At 40.5% G+C, this 18,872-nt stretch overlaps 1 protein-coding gene across 5 annotated transcripts in view; it reads left to right on the top strand.

Moving 5' to 3' along the window:
• The window catches only part of SELENOI (selenoprotein I), a 48,800-nt gene that overhangs the window by 7,832 nt on the left and 22,096 nt on the right, over positions 1-18,872 (top strand). For all 5 annotated transcript variants that reach the window (XR_008676759.2, XM_004028959.5, XM_055377600.2 and 2 more), the window contains exons 2-5: positions 11,239-11,307; positions 11,769-11,877; positions 14,088-14,162; positions 18,262-18,524. Coding sequence is in view for 4 of the 5 variants with exons in the window: in XM_004028959.5 (XP_004029008.2) it covers positions 11,239-11,307; positions 11,769-11,877; positions 14,088-14,162; positions 18,262-18,524 (516 nt within the window). In the remaining variant the exon portion in view is untranslated. The remainder of the gene's footprint in view (positions 1-11,238; positions 11,308-11,768; positions 11,878-14,087; positions 14,163-18,261; positions 18,525-18,872) is intronic.

Genomic DNA, 18,872 nt, shown 5'->3' with positions numbered 1-18,872 from the left:
TAAGTGACCAGGCCGAGCCTTGGGAGCTCAGTGAGGGAAAGCAATATCATCATAAATACTGAATAACAATAATAATGATAGCAAACATTTATATATTGTATACTCTGTGCCAGGCACTGCTTTAAGTGCTTTATGTGTATTATCTCATTTAATATTCACAACTGCCATCTGAGAAAGAGGTACTATTTTCGCTGTTTCACCGAGACACTGAAAATTTAAGTAACTTGCTCAGGGTCCCTCAGCTCTTAAGTGGTGGAGCTGAGATTTGAACTCGGGCAATCAGTCTGGAGTCCATGTTCTTCCTGCTATTCTGCCTCTCAAAACTAAGAATGAAGTATAAACTCTGCCTTGTAGGTACTGGCTGTTTGTTTTTGTTTTTTTGTTTTGTTTTGTTTTTTCGAGACTCTCACTGTCGCCCAGGCTGGAGTGCAGTGGTGCGATCTCGGCTCACTGCAAACTCCGCCTCCTGGGTTCATGCCATTCTCCTTCTTCAGCCTCCCCATTAGCTGGGACTACAGGCGGCCGCCACCACGCCCGGCTAATTTTTTGTTTTGTTTTTTTTTTTTAGTAGAGACGGGGTTTCACCGTGTTAGCTAGGATGGTCTGGATCTCCTGACTTCATGATCCGCCCGCCTTGGCCTACCAAAGTGCTGGGATTACAGATGTGAGCCACCGCGCCTGGCGGTACTGGCTGTTTTTGTGTAAGATATATAAACATTAGAATAAAGACCTTTAACGGCATGCTTAATTGGATGTGTATCTAATGTATGCAGATGGGGAAAAGGTAGTGGGAAAAACCTGATTTTGTTTACTCTTTCCCTGGTTTAAAATGATTAGTAGGGGCAAGTGGGCCTGAATTTACTAGTCTTGCATTTAGTTGAGTATAAAGACCATTTCATTTATGATTAGCTCTAATTGAGATAAAAGGCTTTTGATTAAATAATTAGCTTTTGGACTAATATTACGTTAAAAAGTTTCCACATACCAGCTATGTGATACTTAGCAGGTAACTTAATCTAACCAGGTTTCCTCATCTGTGAAATGGAGTAGTACCTGCCCCATAGGATAATTCTGAAAACTGAATGAGTTAAAATTTATAAAGTGCCTGGCACATAGTGCTGTATAAGTGCTGAGTAAATAAACAAAACTTGACATTTGTGATTCCCTGCACAAATGAACATTGGCTAGCATATAATATATCCACACTTATACACATCCCTGGTGGTTATACCAAGAGAAACTATTTTCAGATAGGAAGTGAAGGGTGGCAACGTAATGGACAGTTGGAAAGAGTAATAAGGAGTCTGTCTAGCTTGGGTCCCCCAGATAGTCTTTGGCTTCAGATTTCTTCTGAAAAGAATAATCATATGTAATAGCACAAGAGACAATAAATAATTTTTCTCAAATACTGCACCCTATTTAAGAGTCTGCAGTGGCTTCCATGTGTTTGATATCCAAATTCCTCAGCAAAGATTTCAAGTTCATTCACTAAATGACGCCTCCTTTTGCCGTATCTTCTCATCTTGTTAGAGCTTACTTAAAGTCTAGCAAGCAAACCTGTTTGTCATCATGACTTGCTTGTATTTGTCTCATTGCTCTAATTCTCCAGTCTCCTATTGCCACCCTCCTCTCTCCGACTTGTTAGATGTAAACGACGGTATTCACTGAAATTAGATCTCCTTGCTCAATGAGTCATGTTCTCTGTGGGCGTAGTTCTTCAAGTCTCTCTCTCCCTTTTTTTTTTTTGAGAGGGTGTCTCGCTCTGTTGCTTAGGCTGGAGTGCAGTGGCATGATCATGGCTCACTGTAGCCTCAACCTCCCCAGGCTCAGGTGATCCTCCCACTTCAACCTCTCAAGTAGCTGGACTGCAGGCATACACCACCACACCTGGCTCATTTTTGTATTATTTTGTAGAGACGGGGTTTCTCTGTGTTTCCCAGGCTGGTCTTGAAGCTCTGGGCTCAAGCTATCTGCCTATCTCAGCCTCCCAAAGTGCTGGCATTATTGGCGTTGAGCCACCTTGCCTGGGTGAGCCAGCATTCCTGGCCTCAAGTCTTGTATTGATTAAAAGTACATTAAAAAACTTTTTATTTCTGTCCTAGGGTTAATTATCCTTCCCCCTACTTTTTTTGTATTTTAAGTTTAGTGATGTTTTGTTTTAATTAGAAATAAGATCTCCCTCTGTTGCCCAGGCTGAAGTACAGTGACATGTCATAGCTCATTGCAGCCTCAAACTCCTGGGTTCAAGTGATCCTCCCACTTCAGCCTCCTGAGTAGCTGGGACTACAGGCGTGTACTACCATGCCTGGTTAATAGATAGTAGAGCATTACTTGGGGCAGTGGACTCAGTGTGATTACTAAGTTGTCCAGAGCTCAGTATTTAGTGCAAAGATGTGTCAGTTCAGTTTTCTTATTGGTACATAGAAGGGATTTAAATACATGTATAAAGGACATACTTTTAGGTCCGAGAAGGTGTTTTCATAGTTTTCCTTATGTTAGAGCCAATTTCCTTCTTAAATTAAGGGGGACTCATTTCTAATCTTCTCAAAAATGGACACTTCACAGCATATTTAGAAAGTATTTTACAAGTCATTGTACTCCTCCTAGACTAAACCCGTAATTGTCACTTGCCTGATAAACTATAATAGTTTCTAACTGATCTCTAGTTTGTACTTTACCCACTTCAAGTCCATTTTCTACACCATGATCAGAATGGTCCTCTTAAGGACCATTTTTTGTTCTTAGAATAAAATCCAACTCCCTGTGGTCCTGCCAGGTGATGTCTGCCCGCCTTTCCAGTCTCATTTTATATCACCCTTCTATATGATGCTGGAGCTCCATTGGCCTTCCTTCAGCATTTCTGATACTTCTGTTGGTGGTCTTTGTACATGTTATTGTTCTCCTGCCTTGAAGGTGTTTCTTGGCATGTATTACATCCCTACCTCCACACACACACACGTGAGTCATATGGTCTTTCGTTTTCTTTTTTCCTTTTTAGGTAAAAATTACACATAAATACTGTAATACATTAAGATCTTAAGTGTATAATTTACTGCTTTATTACATGTGTATATACCCATGTAACCACCACCCAACTCAAGATACAGAATTATTTCTAGTGCCTCAGAAGGTCCCCATCAGTCCCTCTCACCAAACTACTGTTAGGACTTCTTTTGCCATAAATCAATTCTGTTTTTGAACTTCATATAAGTGGAATCTATGAAAGCACATTGTCTTTAGCCTTCCACTCACTATTGTGTCTCATACATTCTTTACCTGACTGCCTTCTCATCTAGGACTCAGCTTAAATGTCGCCTTCTAGAAGCTGCCTCTGACCACTCTGACTAGGCACACTTCCTGCTCCACTTGTTCTCTTCTTTTCTGGGAGCTGGTTACCATCTTTACTAGCCTCCTAAGGCTGCCATAAAAATTACCACACACTGAGTGGCTTTAAGCAACAGAATTTTAATTCTCTCATAGTTACGGAGGCTAGAAGTGTAGAAAAACAAGGTATTGGCAGAGCCACACACCCTCCAAAAGCTCTAGGTGAGAATCCTTCCTTGCCTCTTTCAGCTTCCAGTAGCTCCTGGCCTGCCTGGGCCTGTGGCAGCATAACTCCAAGCTTGCCCTCCCTCTTCATATGGCCTTGTTCCCTGTGTTTCTGTCCCCTTGTCCTCTTCTTGCATAATACTCGGATAATTCCCTTTATAGTATTTATCACAAATTGTGTACATGTGGTTATTTTTTAAGGGGTGTGGGGAGTAGTGTCTTGCTTTGTTGCTGATATGCTTTGGCTGCGCCCCCACCCAAATCTCACCTTGTATTGTAGCTCCCACAATTCCCACGAATTGTGGGAGGGACCCGGTCGGAGAAATTGAACCACGGGGGCGGTTTCCTCCATACTGTTTTTGTGGGAGTAAATAAGTCTCATGAGATCTGATGGTTTTATAAGAGGAAACCCCTTTTGCGTGGCTCTCATTCTCTCTTTGCCTGTCGCCAAGTAAGACATGCCTTTCGCCTTCCACTATGATTGTGAGGCCTCCTCAGCCACATGGAACTGTGAGTCCATTAAACCTCTTTTTCTTTATAAATTACCCAGTCTTAGTGGGGCGCAGTGGCTCACGCCTGCAATCCCAGCACTTTGAGAGCCCAAGACGGGAGGATCTCTTGAGGTCAGGAGTTCAAGACAAGCCTGGCCAACATGGTGAAACCCCATCTCTACTAAAAATACAAAATTTAGCCAGGCCATGGGGTGCACATCTGTGAGGCTGAGGCAGGCGAATCGCTTGAACCTGGGAGGCGGAGGTTGCAGTGAGCCAAGATCGCTGCCACTGCACTCCAGCCTGGCGACAGAGTGAGACTCCGTCTCAAAAAAAGACAAACACAATACAAAAAAAACCTTTTATAGCCCAGGCTGGTCTCAAACTCCTGGGCTCAAGTGATTCCCCCACCCCACCTCAGCCTCCCAAGGCACTGGGATTACAAGCATGAGCCACAATGCCCGGTCCGTAATAGCAGTCTTGAGGGAAATATTTAGAAGGTCTACGTTGATTGGCATTTTTACAGAGACTTAAGTGAAAGCATTATTAGCATGACCAGATTTATATGCTGAGAGTTTTGGTAGGAATAGCTATTTCCTTGGATAACTAAGCCAGGATCAGAAGAAATCTGGAGAGGGCAGAAATGAGTTGACTCTAGCAAGACGAAATGTTAAAACTTTAGATGCGGTATCACACCTGCATTCCAGTAGTCAAGCTCATATTAGCATAGAGAAAGATGGCTTTGCAGTCCACGTGAGAAAGGCCTGAGGGGGTTCAGGTGACTGCAGTATGATTTAGTTGTCCCGGGAATTAATAATATCTTGAGCAGCGTAAGTTATCAAGGAAGAGGGGCTTATAGTCATGTTCTGCTTCCTATTCATATACCACTTGAAATGCTCCTTTTGCCTTAGACCACATGTTTGTGTTGATTTAACAACAAATTGGATTGTCTGAAGCAGGAGTTGTCAAACTGAAGCCCCCAGTCTGCCTGTTTTTGTGAATACAGTTTTACTAGAACACAGCCAGGCCCATTTGCTTACATATTTTCTGTGACTGCTTTCTTGTTTCAAGTGTTACGTATTTGTTAAAAAGACCATATGGCCTGCAAAGCCTCAAATATTTACTATCTAGACCTTTACAGAAAAAGCTCTCCAACCCCTGGTGTATTAAACTAGACCTAGATAATGAAGGAGACTGAAACCATGGCAAAAAGGAGTATAGGAACAGATGATGAAAAGATTTAGGTGTGACAGGGAGCGCTGTCTTCAAATATTTGAAAGACTGTAGTTTAGAAGAAAAATTAGGCCTGATGTAGTGGTACTTGCCTGTAATCCTAGAACTTTGGGAGGCTGAGATGGGCAGATCACCTGAGGTCAGGGGTTCAAGACCAGCCTGACCAACATGGTGAAACCGCGACTCTACTAAAAATACAAAAATTAGCCAGGTGTGGTGGCGGGTGCCTGTAATCCCAACTACTCAAGAGGCTGAGGCAGGAGAATCGTTTGAACCCGGGAGGCAGAGGTTGCAGTGAGCTGAGATCACACCACTGCACTCCAGCCTGGGTGACAGAGTGAGACTCTGTCTCAAAAAAAAGAAAAATTAGACTGCTTAACTTGTAGAGCAAAATGAAAACACAGGATAGATGATATAGGGCAGGGGAGGATTTTGTTAGTGTATAGAAAAATTGTTTTAACTTTGAATTGGGTTGCTTCTGGAAGTAATGAGTTGGTGAGTTTTTTTGTTTGTTTTGGTTTTTTGGTGATCTGAGGCCTTTAAAATGAGGCCCGATGACTGTTTTACGTCTTCTCCTAAATGAGGGTCAGATATACAATGGTGTATAAGGTTAGGCATCTCTGAGCTCTGAGGTTTTTCATGGAACGAGTCTATCAAACCCAGCCTGTGGTCCTCAAGCAGTTTTGAGGGCTCTAGCTTACCCTAGCCTGATAGATTGTAGAGCCAAGCAAGTCATGCCAGGTCTTAACTGGATTATCTACCTGGTTCAGGTTTCCTGGTGTTTGCCAAAATGTCACTCCAGTGGAAAATAATACCTTTAACAAACGTTAACAAACCCAAATCTAGTCTAGCACCTTTAAAAGTTTGCATTTTATCTTTTTCATGAACGTGGAAGGTTCAAGTCATTCTTCTTCTTGTGGGTTCTTAAGACAGTTTAGAGTTTGTTTATTGTGAGTGGTATGTGACCTTGAAAAATACTCAGGTGTGTAAGGCGAGAGCACAGAGTTTTGCTGCCTTCTATAATCTATTAATCTTTCTTCCTGTTTGAACTCATCAGCTGTTATTGAATGTCAAATAATTGAAATCCAATTAGGTAAACTGGCCTCCTTGTGTCATACTTCTGATCTCCTGAAGTCGAAATTTCATGTTAAAGCTTCAGAATTTTAAAAGAGGAGCTTTTCAAGTCAAAATACCATTCCTTAAAGACGTTCTTTTAGATTAAAGTTAAATTATGAAAAGCTGCTGAATGAAAATGAGCAAACAGTTGAATTAAGAACATTGCACAGTTACTTTGTGCACTATATTAGGTATTCATGTGATATCTCAAACGGTTTTCTTCTGATCTGAACTTACAACTTCTGTGCTTTACGATGGATGGTGGACTTGAAAGGGGTGATTTTTCATTTTATTTGCCCCGCTGGCTATATTTCGTGGTTCTGATGCAGACTTTTGTGAAGTAAAGGAGTGTAGGGCCCTCCTATCTTGTCATTGGCAGCCTGTAGGGGTTCATATTGGTTCCTGGTCCTCAGGTCTGAAGACTTAAATTCAGGCAGTCCTGTCAGTTCAGAACTCTTTCATTCTGCACAGGCTCTAATGGAGTGTTATCTATTACGGAAAGGCTTTGTAAACTGTAGACCATCCTGGCCGGCACGGTGGCTCACACCTGTAATCCCAGCGCTTTGGGAGGCCAAGATGGGTGGATCATGAAGTCAGGAATTCGAGACCAGCCTGGCCAACATGGTGAAACCCTGTCTCTACTAAAAATACAAAAAATTAGCCGGGCGTGGGGGCGTGCACCTGTAATCCCAGTTAGGAGGCTGAAGCAGGAGAATCACTTGAACCCGGGAGGCGGAGGTTGCAGTGAGCCAAGATCACACCATTGCACTCCAGCCCAGACAATAGTGTGAGACTCCATCTCAAAAAAACAAAGAACAGCAACAACGACAAAACTGTAGACCATCCTACAAGTGAAAGTTGTAAGTTTAGGACATGTTTAGTAAGAACACTAGTAAAATTGCCCTCTGCTTACCTGTGGGAGATACAGTCCAAGACCCCCAATGGATGCCCCAAACCAAGGATAGTATGGAACCCTGTACAGTAGTTTCTCTGTATCCACAGGTTCCACATCCATCGATTCAACCAACTGTGGATTGAAAATATTAAAAAAAAATAATAATAACAGTACAACAAAAGATACAGATAAAAAGACAATGCAATATAACAGTTATTTACATAGCATTTACATTGTATTAGATATCATAAGTAACATGAGATGATTTAAAGTATATGTCGGGGCGTGGTGGCTCACGCCTGTAATCCCAGCACTTTGGGAGGCCAAGGTGGGTGGGTCACGAGGTCAGGAGATCGAGACCATCCTGGCTAACACAGTGAAACTCCGTCTCTACTGAAAATACAAAAAATTAGCTGGGCGTGGTGGTGGGCGCCTATAGTCCTAGCTGCTCAGGAGGCTGAGGCAGGAGAATGGCATGAACCTGGGAGGCAGAGCTTGCAGTGAGCCAAGATCGTGCCACTGCACTCCAGCCTGGGAGACAGAGTGAGACTCCGTCTCAAAAAGTATATGGGACTGTAATCCCAGCACTTTGGGAGGCCGAGGCGGGTGGATCACGAGGTCAGGAGATCGAGACCATCCTGGCTAACACGGTGAAACCCCGTCTCTACTAAAAATACTAAAAAAATTAGCCGGGCGTGGTGGCGGGCGCCTGTAGTCCCAGCTACTCGGGAGGCTGAGGCGGGAGAATGGCGTGAACCCAGGAGGCGGAGCTTGCAGTGAGCCGAGATCGCGCCACTGCACTCCAGCCTGGGCGACAGAGCGAGACTCCGTCTCAAAAAAAAAAAAAAAAAAAAAAAAAAAAGTATATGGGAGGATGTGTGTAGGTTATAGACAAATACTGTGCCATTTTATATAAGGGAGTTGAACATCCACAGAGTCCTGGGGCCAATTCCCCACAGATACCGAGGGGCGACTGTATATACTATTTTTTCCTATACATACACACCTGTGATAAAGTTTAGGCACAGTGAGTGATTAACAACAACAACTAAGGATAAAACAACTATAACAATGTACTGTAATAAAAGTTATGTGAATTTGGTCTCTCTCTCTCAAAACGTCTGTATGTACTGTACTTACCTATTTTCCGACCCTGGTTGGCTATGGTTAAAATGAAACCTTGGTTAAGTAGGTGACTGCTGTACTAATATAACTGGGCTCCTTCTGAGAGGCTGGATGCAGCTTTAGAGTTTCTACCTCTGGCCATTAGAAGCAAACCACATTGTCCATCATCATTTCTTTTTTTTTTTTTTTTTTTGAGATGGAGTCTCACTCTGTAGTCTAGGCTGGAGCGCAGTGGCGCAATCTTGGCTCACTGCAGCCTCTGCCCCCTTGGTTCAAGCGATTCTCCTGCCTCAGCCTCCCAAGTAGCTGGGATTACAGGCGTATGCCACCACACCCGACTAATTTGTTTTTGTATTTTTAGTAGACACGGAGTTTCACCGTGTCAGCCAGGCTGGTCTCGAACTCATAACCTCAAATGATCCGCCCGCCTCAGCCTCCCAAAGTGCTGGAATTATAGGCGTGAGCCACTCACCTAGCCAGCCCATCATCATTTCTTACTACTGTCTCAGATCTTTTGTCCAATTTATTTCATTTTAGTTAGGATGGGTTGGAGAAATGGAAGAACCTCAGACATGGAGTCTGTTGAATAAGCATTTGGCTTACTGGTTGACTCTTTGCTAAAAGAGTTGACCCTTTTAGCAGAGTCTTGCTCTGTCGCCCAGGCTGGAGTAAGCTCCGCCTCCCGGGTTCACGCCATTCTCCTACCTCAGCCTCCCGAGTAGCTAGGAGTACAGGCACCTGCCACCGTGCCCGGCTAAGTTTTTGTATTTTTAGTAGAGATGGGGTTTCACCATGTTAGCCAGGATGGTCTCGATCTCCTGACTTCGTGATCCATCACACTTTTAAGTCTTGAAACACTGATGTATTTCTTGCATATTCATAAAAGTTATTCAGAAAGAAATTTTGATCTTTAATTATGATTTTTAAAAATCAGATACTCAAATGATTACTACTTATTTTGTATACATACTGAACACACATAGAAAATATAAGCAAAGGTGGCCAGGTCCGGTGGCTCACGCCTGTAATCCCAGCACTTTGGGAGGCCGAGGCAGGTGGGTCACCTGAGATCAGGAGTTCAAGACCAGCCTGACCAACATGGTGAAACCCCGTCTCTACTAAAAATACAAAAACTAGCCAGGTGGTGCACGCCTCTAATCCCAGCTACTCGGGAGGCTGAGGCAGGAGAATTGGTTGAACTCAGGAGGCGGAGGTTGCAGTGAGCTGAGATTGCGCCACTGCATTCCCGCCTGGGTGACAGAGCGACTCCATCTCAAAAAAAAGAAAAAAAAAAAAGAAAAACTTTTTCAAGCGTGTGACTAGTATAATATGTAAATTTCAGATGGATGAATTAGGTAATCACCCAGGTAATACTGTGAACCCTCAAGGAGGGTTTGAACTAGGCTAATATTATTTAGTTCAAGACTTGTCTGTTACCAGTTTTGTATCCCTTCTTCCCCATACCTAGCAGTGTTTGTGTGTGGAGTGAATAAGTTATCAACATGACCCTTAAAGTTTTACATGTTTATGTATGTCTTTTAAAATTTCCTTTACATTCTTATTAGATAGCTCAGTAACTGGGGAATAAGCTCCCTTACCGTATGACCCTAACCTATTTTGTCTTCCTGTGCATGTTTATGCAATTCAGTATCCTGCTATACAGGGGTCTGTCATTCCTTTGGTACTTAAAACATATGTAATTATAATAGCTAATACTTACATAGTACTTACTGTAGGTCAGTTCTGAGCACTTCACATATCTAATCCTTATGACAATCCCTTGAGGTAAGGACTATCATCTTCATTTTACAGGTGAAGAAACTAAGGCAGAGAGATTAAGTAACTTGCCCAAGGTCTCACAGCTAGTAAGTGTATCGTAATAGTATCAAAAGGAAACACAGATTCCTCTAAGTTGAGAGGGATGAAGGAGGTTGAGAAGGTGCGTGGTTAGTGTGTGAATGCATGCAGTGTGCATTTTGCTGATCCTGCATAATAAGTGAGGACATGTAAGCAATATAAATTTCTCTACTGAAACACCATAATGTAAAAGCTGATTGAGAGTGAAGGATGAGTCAGTGATTATCCTGGCGATTTGGACTCTGGTTGAGTATGTGCTAATGAAACAACCACTGTATGATTAACTCTGCGATTTGGGTTGATCTTTAGACTTCCCCTATGATAATATCTGACTGCTTGATAGTCTTTGCCTCATTTATGTTGCTATTCCAGTTTTGCTACTCAGATTAGGACATCATAAAAATAGGTGTATTCTCCAGGTTATTTTTGTATTATTAGTATTATTATTATTATTTTTGAGACTCAGTCTTGCTTTGTCGCCCAGGCTGGAGTGCAGTGGCACAGGCTTGGCTCACTGCAACCTTTGCCTCAGCCTCCCGAGTAGCTGGGATTACAGGCGTGTGCCACCATGGCCCAGCAAATTTTTGTATTTTTAGTAGAGACGGGGTTTCACCACGTTGGCCAGGCTGATCTTGAACTCCTGACCTCAAGTAATCTGCCTGCCTTGACCTTCCCGAAGTGCTAGGATTATAGGTGTGAGCCACTATGCCTGGCCTGTAGTATTTTTGTACTATTACTTTCTTTCTCCCCCCCCCCCCTTTTTTTTTTTTGGAGATGGGATCTCACTATGTTGCCCAGGCTGGTCTCAAATTCCTGGGGTCAAGTGATCCTCAGGCCTCAGCCTTTTGAGTAGCTGGGTTATATGCATGCGCCACTGCGCCTGGCTTTACTATTATTTTCATCTGAGAAATGTTATTCTGTCTACTAGTAGGCAAGGATTTACTCTGAATATTTTCTTTCATTTCTTAACAGTACAGTGCTGTGGATACCAATCCACTTTCTCTGTATGTCATGCATCCATTTTGGAACACTATAGTAAAGGTAAGATAATTAATATGCATGTACTTTTTGTTTTAGTAAGTTTTAAAGATTTTAACCTATTTTATGGAGTATTATAAATGCAACTCTCAGTTTCATAAGGTATTTAGAGAAACCACCCTTCCCCAATCACAATACCCCAAATCACATACCTTTTGATTTATCTTACTGTTGAAGTTTATACCCTGGGATTTGTCATTTTTGTAAAATCCCTTTAAAAATTTTTCTAAAATAGACTTAATGTTATGATTATAGAAGTTTGCTGATTACAGAGTTAGTTAAAAAATAGAGGATGGAAGAAAGAATGCTGATGGAGATTATCGTTTACGTGTTAATGTCTATAACTTCTCCATATGATCTTTCAAATGTATAGCTTTTATTATGACTTCAGTTTGCATGTTGTAGTATATATTGGACAGAGATTCCTCTACTTTAATTATTTTATAATTATTTTGCAAAAATAGGTATTTCCTACTTGGCTGGCGCCCAATCTGATAACTTTTTCTGGCTTTCTGCTGGTTGTATTCAATTTTCTGCTAATGGCATACTTTGATCCTGACTTTTATGCCTCAGGTAAGAATATTACTTTATTATAAAATTTTAAATGTCTGAGTAGAGAAAAATGAAATGTGGATGCTTATTTTCTGGTTTTGTTAAAATGTTCATATTTCCAAAAAATTTTGAATATTATAATGGCATCACCTTGCCTATTGAATTAGATATGTTGTCTAAAAAGCAATGAGGTTTTGGCAGGTAAAGAATAATTGGGTTTACATGAAGATGGAAAATTAAGACTCAAAACTTTGCCTAAAAATGAATACAAACAGGGCTCAGTTTACCTGTCAGCTCTAGGAATATCCCTTCTCCTTTTCTAGTCATGAAAGAAAAATCCCCTTTCTTCTGAAGGAAATGTGATTGTCTTTCCTTCTTCCCAGCATCCCTACTTGACTTGAATGACTCCTAGTTTCCTCTGAAAATGATACTTAGACCTTAAGTATTTATTGCTAAGTCTGTACCCTTATTGAGGAAGAGAGGAAGGAGGCACTTTTGGAGCCAGTGGTCAGCCTGCTCCTGCCCTCTGCTCCAACATCTTCTCTCTCACCCGTTTTATCTTCACTCTGTTTCACACCCAGCTTCTGCCCCAGGCCAAGAATTGGGATGAGGAGGGAATAGTTGGAGACAAGTTTTGTTTTTATTGTTCAGTCAGTTGATTGCATTGAGAGGAATAGAAAGTTGGAGACAGATGGGCATTTTTTGCATTCTAAGAGAATTTTCCAACAGTAATACTTAGAAATGATGTAGTCAGGAGTGTTAGTGTTATAGTTCATCTGTGTATGAGTTCAGCAGACTTTTCTGGACTGACCTGGAGAAACTGAGTACCACTGACAACATTGTTTTAGTAGAAAAATTTGGAGTTTCAAACACTTAAGACTTTTTTTTTTTTTTTTTTTTTTGAGACGGAGTGTCACTCTGTCGCCCAGGATGGAGTACAATGACGCCATCTTGGCTCACTGAAACCTCTGCCTCCCAGGTTCAAGCGATTTTCCTGCCTCAGCGTCCTGAGTAGCTGGGACTACAGGTGTGCACTACCATGCCCAGCTAATTTTTGTATTTGTAGTAGAGCGGGGTTTCACCATGTTGGCCAGGCTGGTCTCAAACTCCTGACCTCAAATGATCCACCCGCCTTGGCCTCCCAAAGTGCTGGGATTACAGGTGTGAGCCACTGCGCCTGGCCAAGACTTTTGATACTATAGAAATTCTGAATATGGAAAGTATACATATGCTGAACTTTACTGAAACTTTTAGCCATAGCTTCTGTACATGTAATAAAATGGTAATTGAAGTTGGAAATGCCAACTCTGAAGCATGAGAAGATCATAAAGTACACATGAATAAAGAGTAAGATTAAATTTTGTTAAGCATTGTTTGGGTATTGTGGGTTTTTAAAAATTTATTTATTTATTTATTTATTTTTGTATTTTAATCCTCAGGACACCCTAAAGAATGTATCTTTGTAACTAGAAATACTATTTTCTTTGACAACTCTAAATAAGATTATTTACTTAGCTATTAACAGCATCAAACATATGTAAATGTTATATATATCTCCCCAAATCATATAAGTTCAAGGACCAGATAAACCATCTGTTCCCAAAATATTTGGAAAATACAAGATGGGAGAGATTAAATGATACATTCAAGGTTACACTGCTGGTTGATTACAAAGCCAGGACTAGAACCCAGACTTTCTGATTCTCAGTTGTTTTGTCTTAGGGGAAAAAGTGAGCTCTAGATATTTCAGAATGATTCTGATGCCCAAATCATTCAGTTGAGGTGATCTATCTATACCCAGATCAAAAGGTCTTTTGTTTAGCTAATTAATAGTGTAGGAAAGGATAAGGTGAAGGCTCAATACAAGTTTGTAATACAGTCATAAACAACAAGAATTAGATTAAATGCAATTAGTTTTTAAATTCCAAAAATATATTATTTTTCATTGTAGGCACATGAAAATTATTTATTTTCAAGTAAAGGTGAACACTCAGTCTTGAGTTACGATGAAAGCTCAAAATAACTGCTTACTGTTTGTGACGGGCTGGGAAGTTGCTTTTTTGGTTTTATCAGTTTCCTGGTATTATTTACATAATTCTGGATTCAAAATATATTGTAAAGTACTTTAACTTCTAATGAACAAATAGCAACACTTCTCGCTGTCAGTATATGCTATGGTAAGAACTACTGTACTTAAACTCTATTAAAATCTTAGTTGCTTTCCTTTTCAGCACCAGGTCACAAGCACGTGCCTGACTGGGTTTGGATTGTAGTGGGCATCCTCAACTTTGTAGCCTACACTCTAGGTAAGGAATTGGTAAATACTTACTATAGTCAGTGACTGGTGAATCAGCAAGGATAGCCACATATTAAAATAACATTTTCTCCTGTGCTTAATTCATTTTAACTAGAGTTTATTAGTATCCTGTTCAAATTGATAAATATGTTTTTGAGTTTCTTTACAAAAAATTTTGTCATTCATTGCCAGGGATTCACAGAATAAGATAAGAGTTGGTAAACTACTACTTGTGGGCCAAATTTGGTGTGTAGCCTATTTTTGTTAGTAGAGTTTTACTGGCACACATCTGTGCTCATTCCTTGATATATTGTCTATGGCTGCTTTCCTGCGATAAAGACACAGTTGAATAGTTGCAACAAAGACTGTATGGCCTGCAAAGCCTAAAATATTTATCATGCGGCCTTTAAAAAATATTTACCAACCTTTGGAATAAGACGTCATTTTTGCTTAAGTTTGGGAAGCAATACTGTCATATGTAATAATTAAAAAATAGATAGTATGATAGAACACAGTGGGCGAACAAATAAGGAAGTGATCAATTCTTTTTTGGTACAGGGAGCGGTCAGGGAGTGGGCAGGGAGGCCTACTGTGCTAGACCATGCTGTCTGTCCTGCCAAGAATGCTTTTCATTAGGATTATCCACATGGCTTGTCCTGCATTCTTCTCTCCTTCCCTGCTTTATTTTTCTCCATAGCACTTAAAACCATGTAACATGTTATCTATTTACTTGCCTGCTTGTTTGTTATCTCTCTTTTCTAACTAAAACGTTAAGTTTTGTGAAAGTGAGTACTGCGTTGTTCACTACTGTATCCCCAGTATCGTAGACACTCGGTACATAGTTTTTAAATACATGTAAAATAGCAGACCCTGACTTCAAGTTGCTTAGATCTCTTCAGATAAAAATGACTTGTTCTCATAAAACCAGCATAACCTGCTACACGATTAAATGCTGATATGGTAGATGTCATGCTGACCAGAGCTGCAAGAGTTTGGAGAAGGAAGAAATCAGTGACATCTAGAAGAATTAGGGGAAAGCTTAGTTAAAAGCTACATATTTAGGCAGAGGTTTTTGCACATTTGTTATTAAAGATGAGCAGGTCTTTAAGTGCTGCTGAAGGATTTGGTTGCCAAGGACTGCTGAGAGGAATAGAGAAAAGTTGAGAGTGGCTGTGAGCTCTGACTTTTGACAATACGCCGTAAGATCCTTTTGATGTACCATCTACTTGTTCTAGGCCCACAGTTTTTTGGCAAAAACCCTGGTCTGACATGAACTATTTGTTGCAAACCAGTCTTGAACGAACATGAAGCAGTTTATAATCTTTATTCTACCTAGTGTGACTATTCATGACATTTTGCTGCAGAAATACTAAGATGTTTGATCACAGGATGCTGCTCTATGTCCTACTGGGGAGTCTCTGATAATATATGATATATGCCCTGAATTACCTTTTTAAGAAAAAAAATTCTAACGCATATCTGGACCTCAGACTTGTGGAGATGGAATGGGTGTAGTGAGAAAATGTATAAAACCTAATTAATACATAGTTTATGAATTCAGTATTGTAATAACTGCATAGGAGTTACATTGAAAATGGGAAATTGTTAAGCCAGTAAATAATGAGAAAAGACTTTCTGGGAATATTTTAGCTACTTCAGGGCAAAAACTTTCCCAACCCTGTATAACAGAAATCTGTAGTATTTGGATAGGGAGTTTGGGATTCATCTTTTCATATAGTCTTCAACAATATATTACGCCACAGACTGATTTAGGCACTGGGGAATATACTTTGGTGAGCAAGATTAACAGTAATTATAGGAGTTAATTCCTTAATCTGAATTTTTTCAGTTAGCCTAATTCTAATGCACTTAGTTAACAAAACTGTTTCTTTTGGGGGAAAAATTGTACAGTTCAGTGAGACAGGCTGTCTCTAACAGGCTCTTCTGTTTCTGCCTGTAAAATGAAGGTATTCTACTGTGCTTTATCCTAAACTCTGGCTTTCTCCTCATTCCCTTGGTAATGGTGATTCTCACTCTACAGTCTTAATTAAGATTCTCATGTTTATATCTAGTCCTGATCTGTGTTCTGAGTTCCTAATAAGTACCCTTGGATTGAGTTCCTTGACATTACCATGTGGATATCTCACTAACATTTCAATTTCAGTATCTAAAATTGTACTCTGCATCTTGTCTGTCACTCTTGCTGCTTATTCTGACTTCCTTTTTTCTATTAACACTACCACTATCTTCGTTACCCAGAATAGAAACTGGAGATTCTCTCCTTGTCCTTAGGCCTTATGCCTCATCTTTTGCGGCATTTTATCATTTTTATTTCCTCGATCTCACCTACCACCAGCTTCTCATTCCTACTGCATTTCATCTCAGTTAGGCCTACTAATTAGTGTCCCTCTCTCCAGCCTGTCATTCATACCGTCAGGTGCCTCTTCCTGAAGCATTGCTTTCATTCTTGTGATTTCTCTATTCAGATACCTTTAGTAACTCCCCATATTCCCTACAACTTTTAAACTGGCTCAAACCTCCTTTTTGACCTTTTTATATACTTCACTCTTCACATGCTAGTCTCTAGTCAAACTAAGGTTCTTGGCATTTTCTGAACATGCATTGTGCTTTTCCACCCTGGTGTGTTTTGCTGATAGCATTCCCTCCTCTTGAAATGACATACTTCTTTATCTCTTATCAGCTGAAATCCAACTCATTCTTTATGTCCTCTACTCAGATTTCACTTGCCTGAAAAGCCATTCTAGATTATCTTAGCCTAAAGAGAACCTTTCCCTTATCTGTACTCTTTTATGGTTTGTGATATACCGTACCTTTATTATCATGTTTTGTTCCTTTCTCTTTTTAATTTTTGAGACAGAGTTTCGCTCTTGTTGCCCAGGCTGGAGTGCAATGGTGTGATCTCAGCTCACTGCAACCTCCGCCTCCTGGGTTCAAGCGATTCTCCTGCCTCAGCCTCCCGAGTAGCTGGGATTACAGGTGTGCACCATCCCCGGCTAAGTTTTTGTATTTTTAGTAGAGACAGGGTTTGGCCATGTTGGCCAGGCTGGTCTTGGACTCCTAACCTCAGGGGATCCTCCTGCCTTGGCCTCCGAAAGTGCTGGGATCATAGGCGTGAGCCACCACACCCGGCCTGTTCCTTTCTCAATTGTAAATTCTCTGAGGGCACAGTTTATTCTAAGATTCTTCCAATCCTTATAGCACCAAGAATAGTGCATTAGTTTCAGTAAATTCAATTCTTATATTTGCTGAATATCCACTGCGTGCATTTTCTGAAAGCATTTAAAATTATGGAGGCAGTAGGTCTATAAAGAAGTGATTATGATTTCAAACAGGATAGAATAGATGTTGTGACTGAAGTACTTTTGGATCCTAGAGCAAGGAGGGGTGAGATAAGTTGTGATGAATTACTATGGCATGTTCGCTGGAAGCTTGAGAATTTGTGGCTAGTGAAACAACCCAATTGTTCCATAGATTTGGAGGTATTCAGACTCCAACTAAAATGCTACTTTCTCAGATCTAAAATTGACACCATTCAGTGTAATATGACATTTTGATTTTTAGATTAAACTTTGAAAAATTATATATTTTATTTCTGAAATCTTTGTTTTTTTGTTTAAAATTTTTTTTAGAGGCAGCATTTCGCTCTGTTGCCCAGACTGGAATGCAGTGGCATGATCATAGCTCACTGCAGGTTCAAACTCCTGGGCTCAAACAATCTTCCCACCTCAGCCTCCTGAGTAGCAGGAACTACAGGTGCGCACCACCATGCCTGGCTAATTTTTAAATTTTTTGTAAAGACAGAGTTTTGCTATGTTGCCCAGGCTGGTCTCAAACTTGTGGGCTCAAGTGATCCTCCTGCCTTGGCCTCCCAAAGTGTGGGGATTACAGGTGTGAGACACTGTGCCTGGCCCTAAACTCTTTGAAGTGTAGAATTAAATAATTAGATTTTTATAGTACCGGCTGATAGCTATACTTAACATTCCTGTGATAAACTGATTTGTTTTGTTTTTTCCTCCAGTTTATTAAAGAAGACTTTCTGTATCCTGATGCATATGTTGAACTTTTCCTGTGGTTTGTTTTTGTTGCAGATGGTGTGGACGGAAAGCAAGCTCGCAGAACCAATTCTAGCACTCCCTTAGGGGAGCTTTTTGATCATGGCCTGGATAGTTGGTCATGTGTTTACTTTGTTGTAACTGTTTATTCCATCTTTGGAAGAGGATCAACTGGTGTCAGTGTTTTTGTTCTTTATCTCCTGCTATGGGTAGTTTTGTTTTCTTTCATCCTGTCCCACTGGGAAAAGTATAACACAGGGATTCTTTTCCTGCCATGGGGATATGACATTAGCCAGGTGGTAAGTATGTGTTCTACCTTAAATTTTCAGTATTACCATGATACTTTTGGAAAGCTTTTGTCATTGCTTATTTATTGCTCTTAGGCTTTTTTGATTAGAATTGATATGTACTTAAAAATTTTTTATTTTTATTTATGGAAAATTTCAAAAATAGAATAGTATAGTGAATAGTAAAGTGGAGAGAATATTTAAGAAAAAGTAGAGAGAATAGACCCTAATGTACCCATTGCTTAGCTTCAGCAGTTGGCACACCTGGTCAGCCTCGTTTCGTGTATAACGTCCCTGAGCCCTTTCTCAATTATTTTATTTGTTTTTGTTTTGTTTTGTTGTTTTTGCTCTTGAGGTGGA

The sequence above is a fragment of the Gorilla gorilla genome, chromosome 12 (genome assembly GCF_029281585.2).
Source record: "Gorilla gorilla gorilla isolate KB3781 chromosome 12, NHGRI_mGorGor1-v2.1_pri, whole genome shotgun sequence".
Lineage (NCBI taxonomy): Eukaryota > Metazoa > Chordata > Mammalia > Primates > Hominidae > Gorilla > Gorilla gorilla.
Note: the sequence above shows the minus strand (reverse complement) of the source record. Positions and strands in the feature narration are given on the sequence as shown.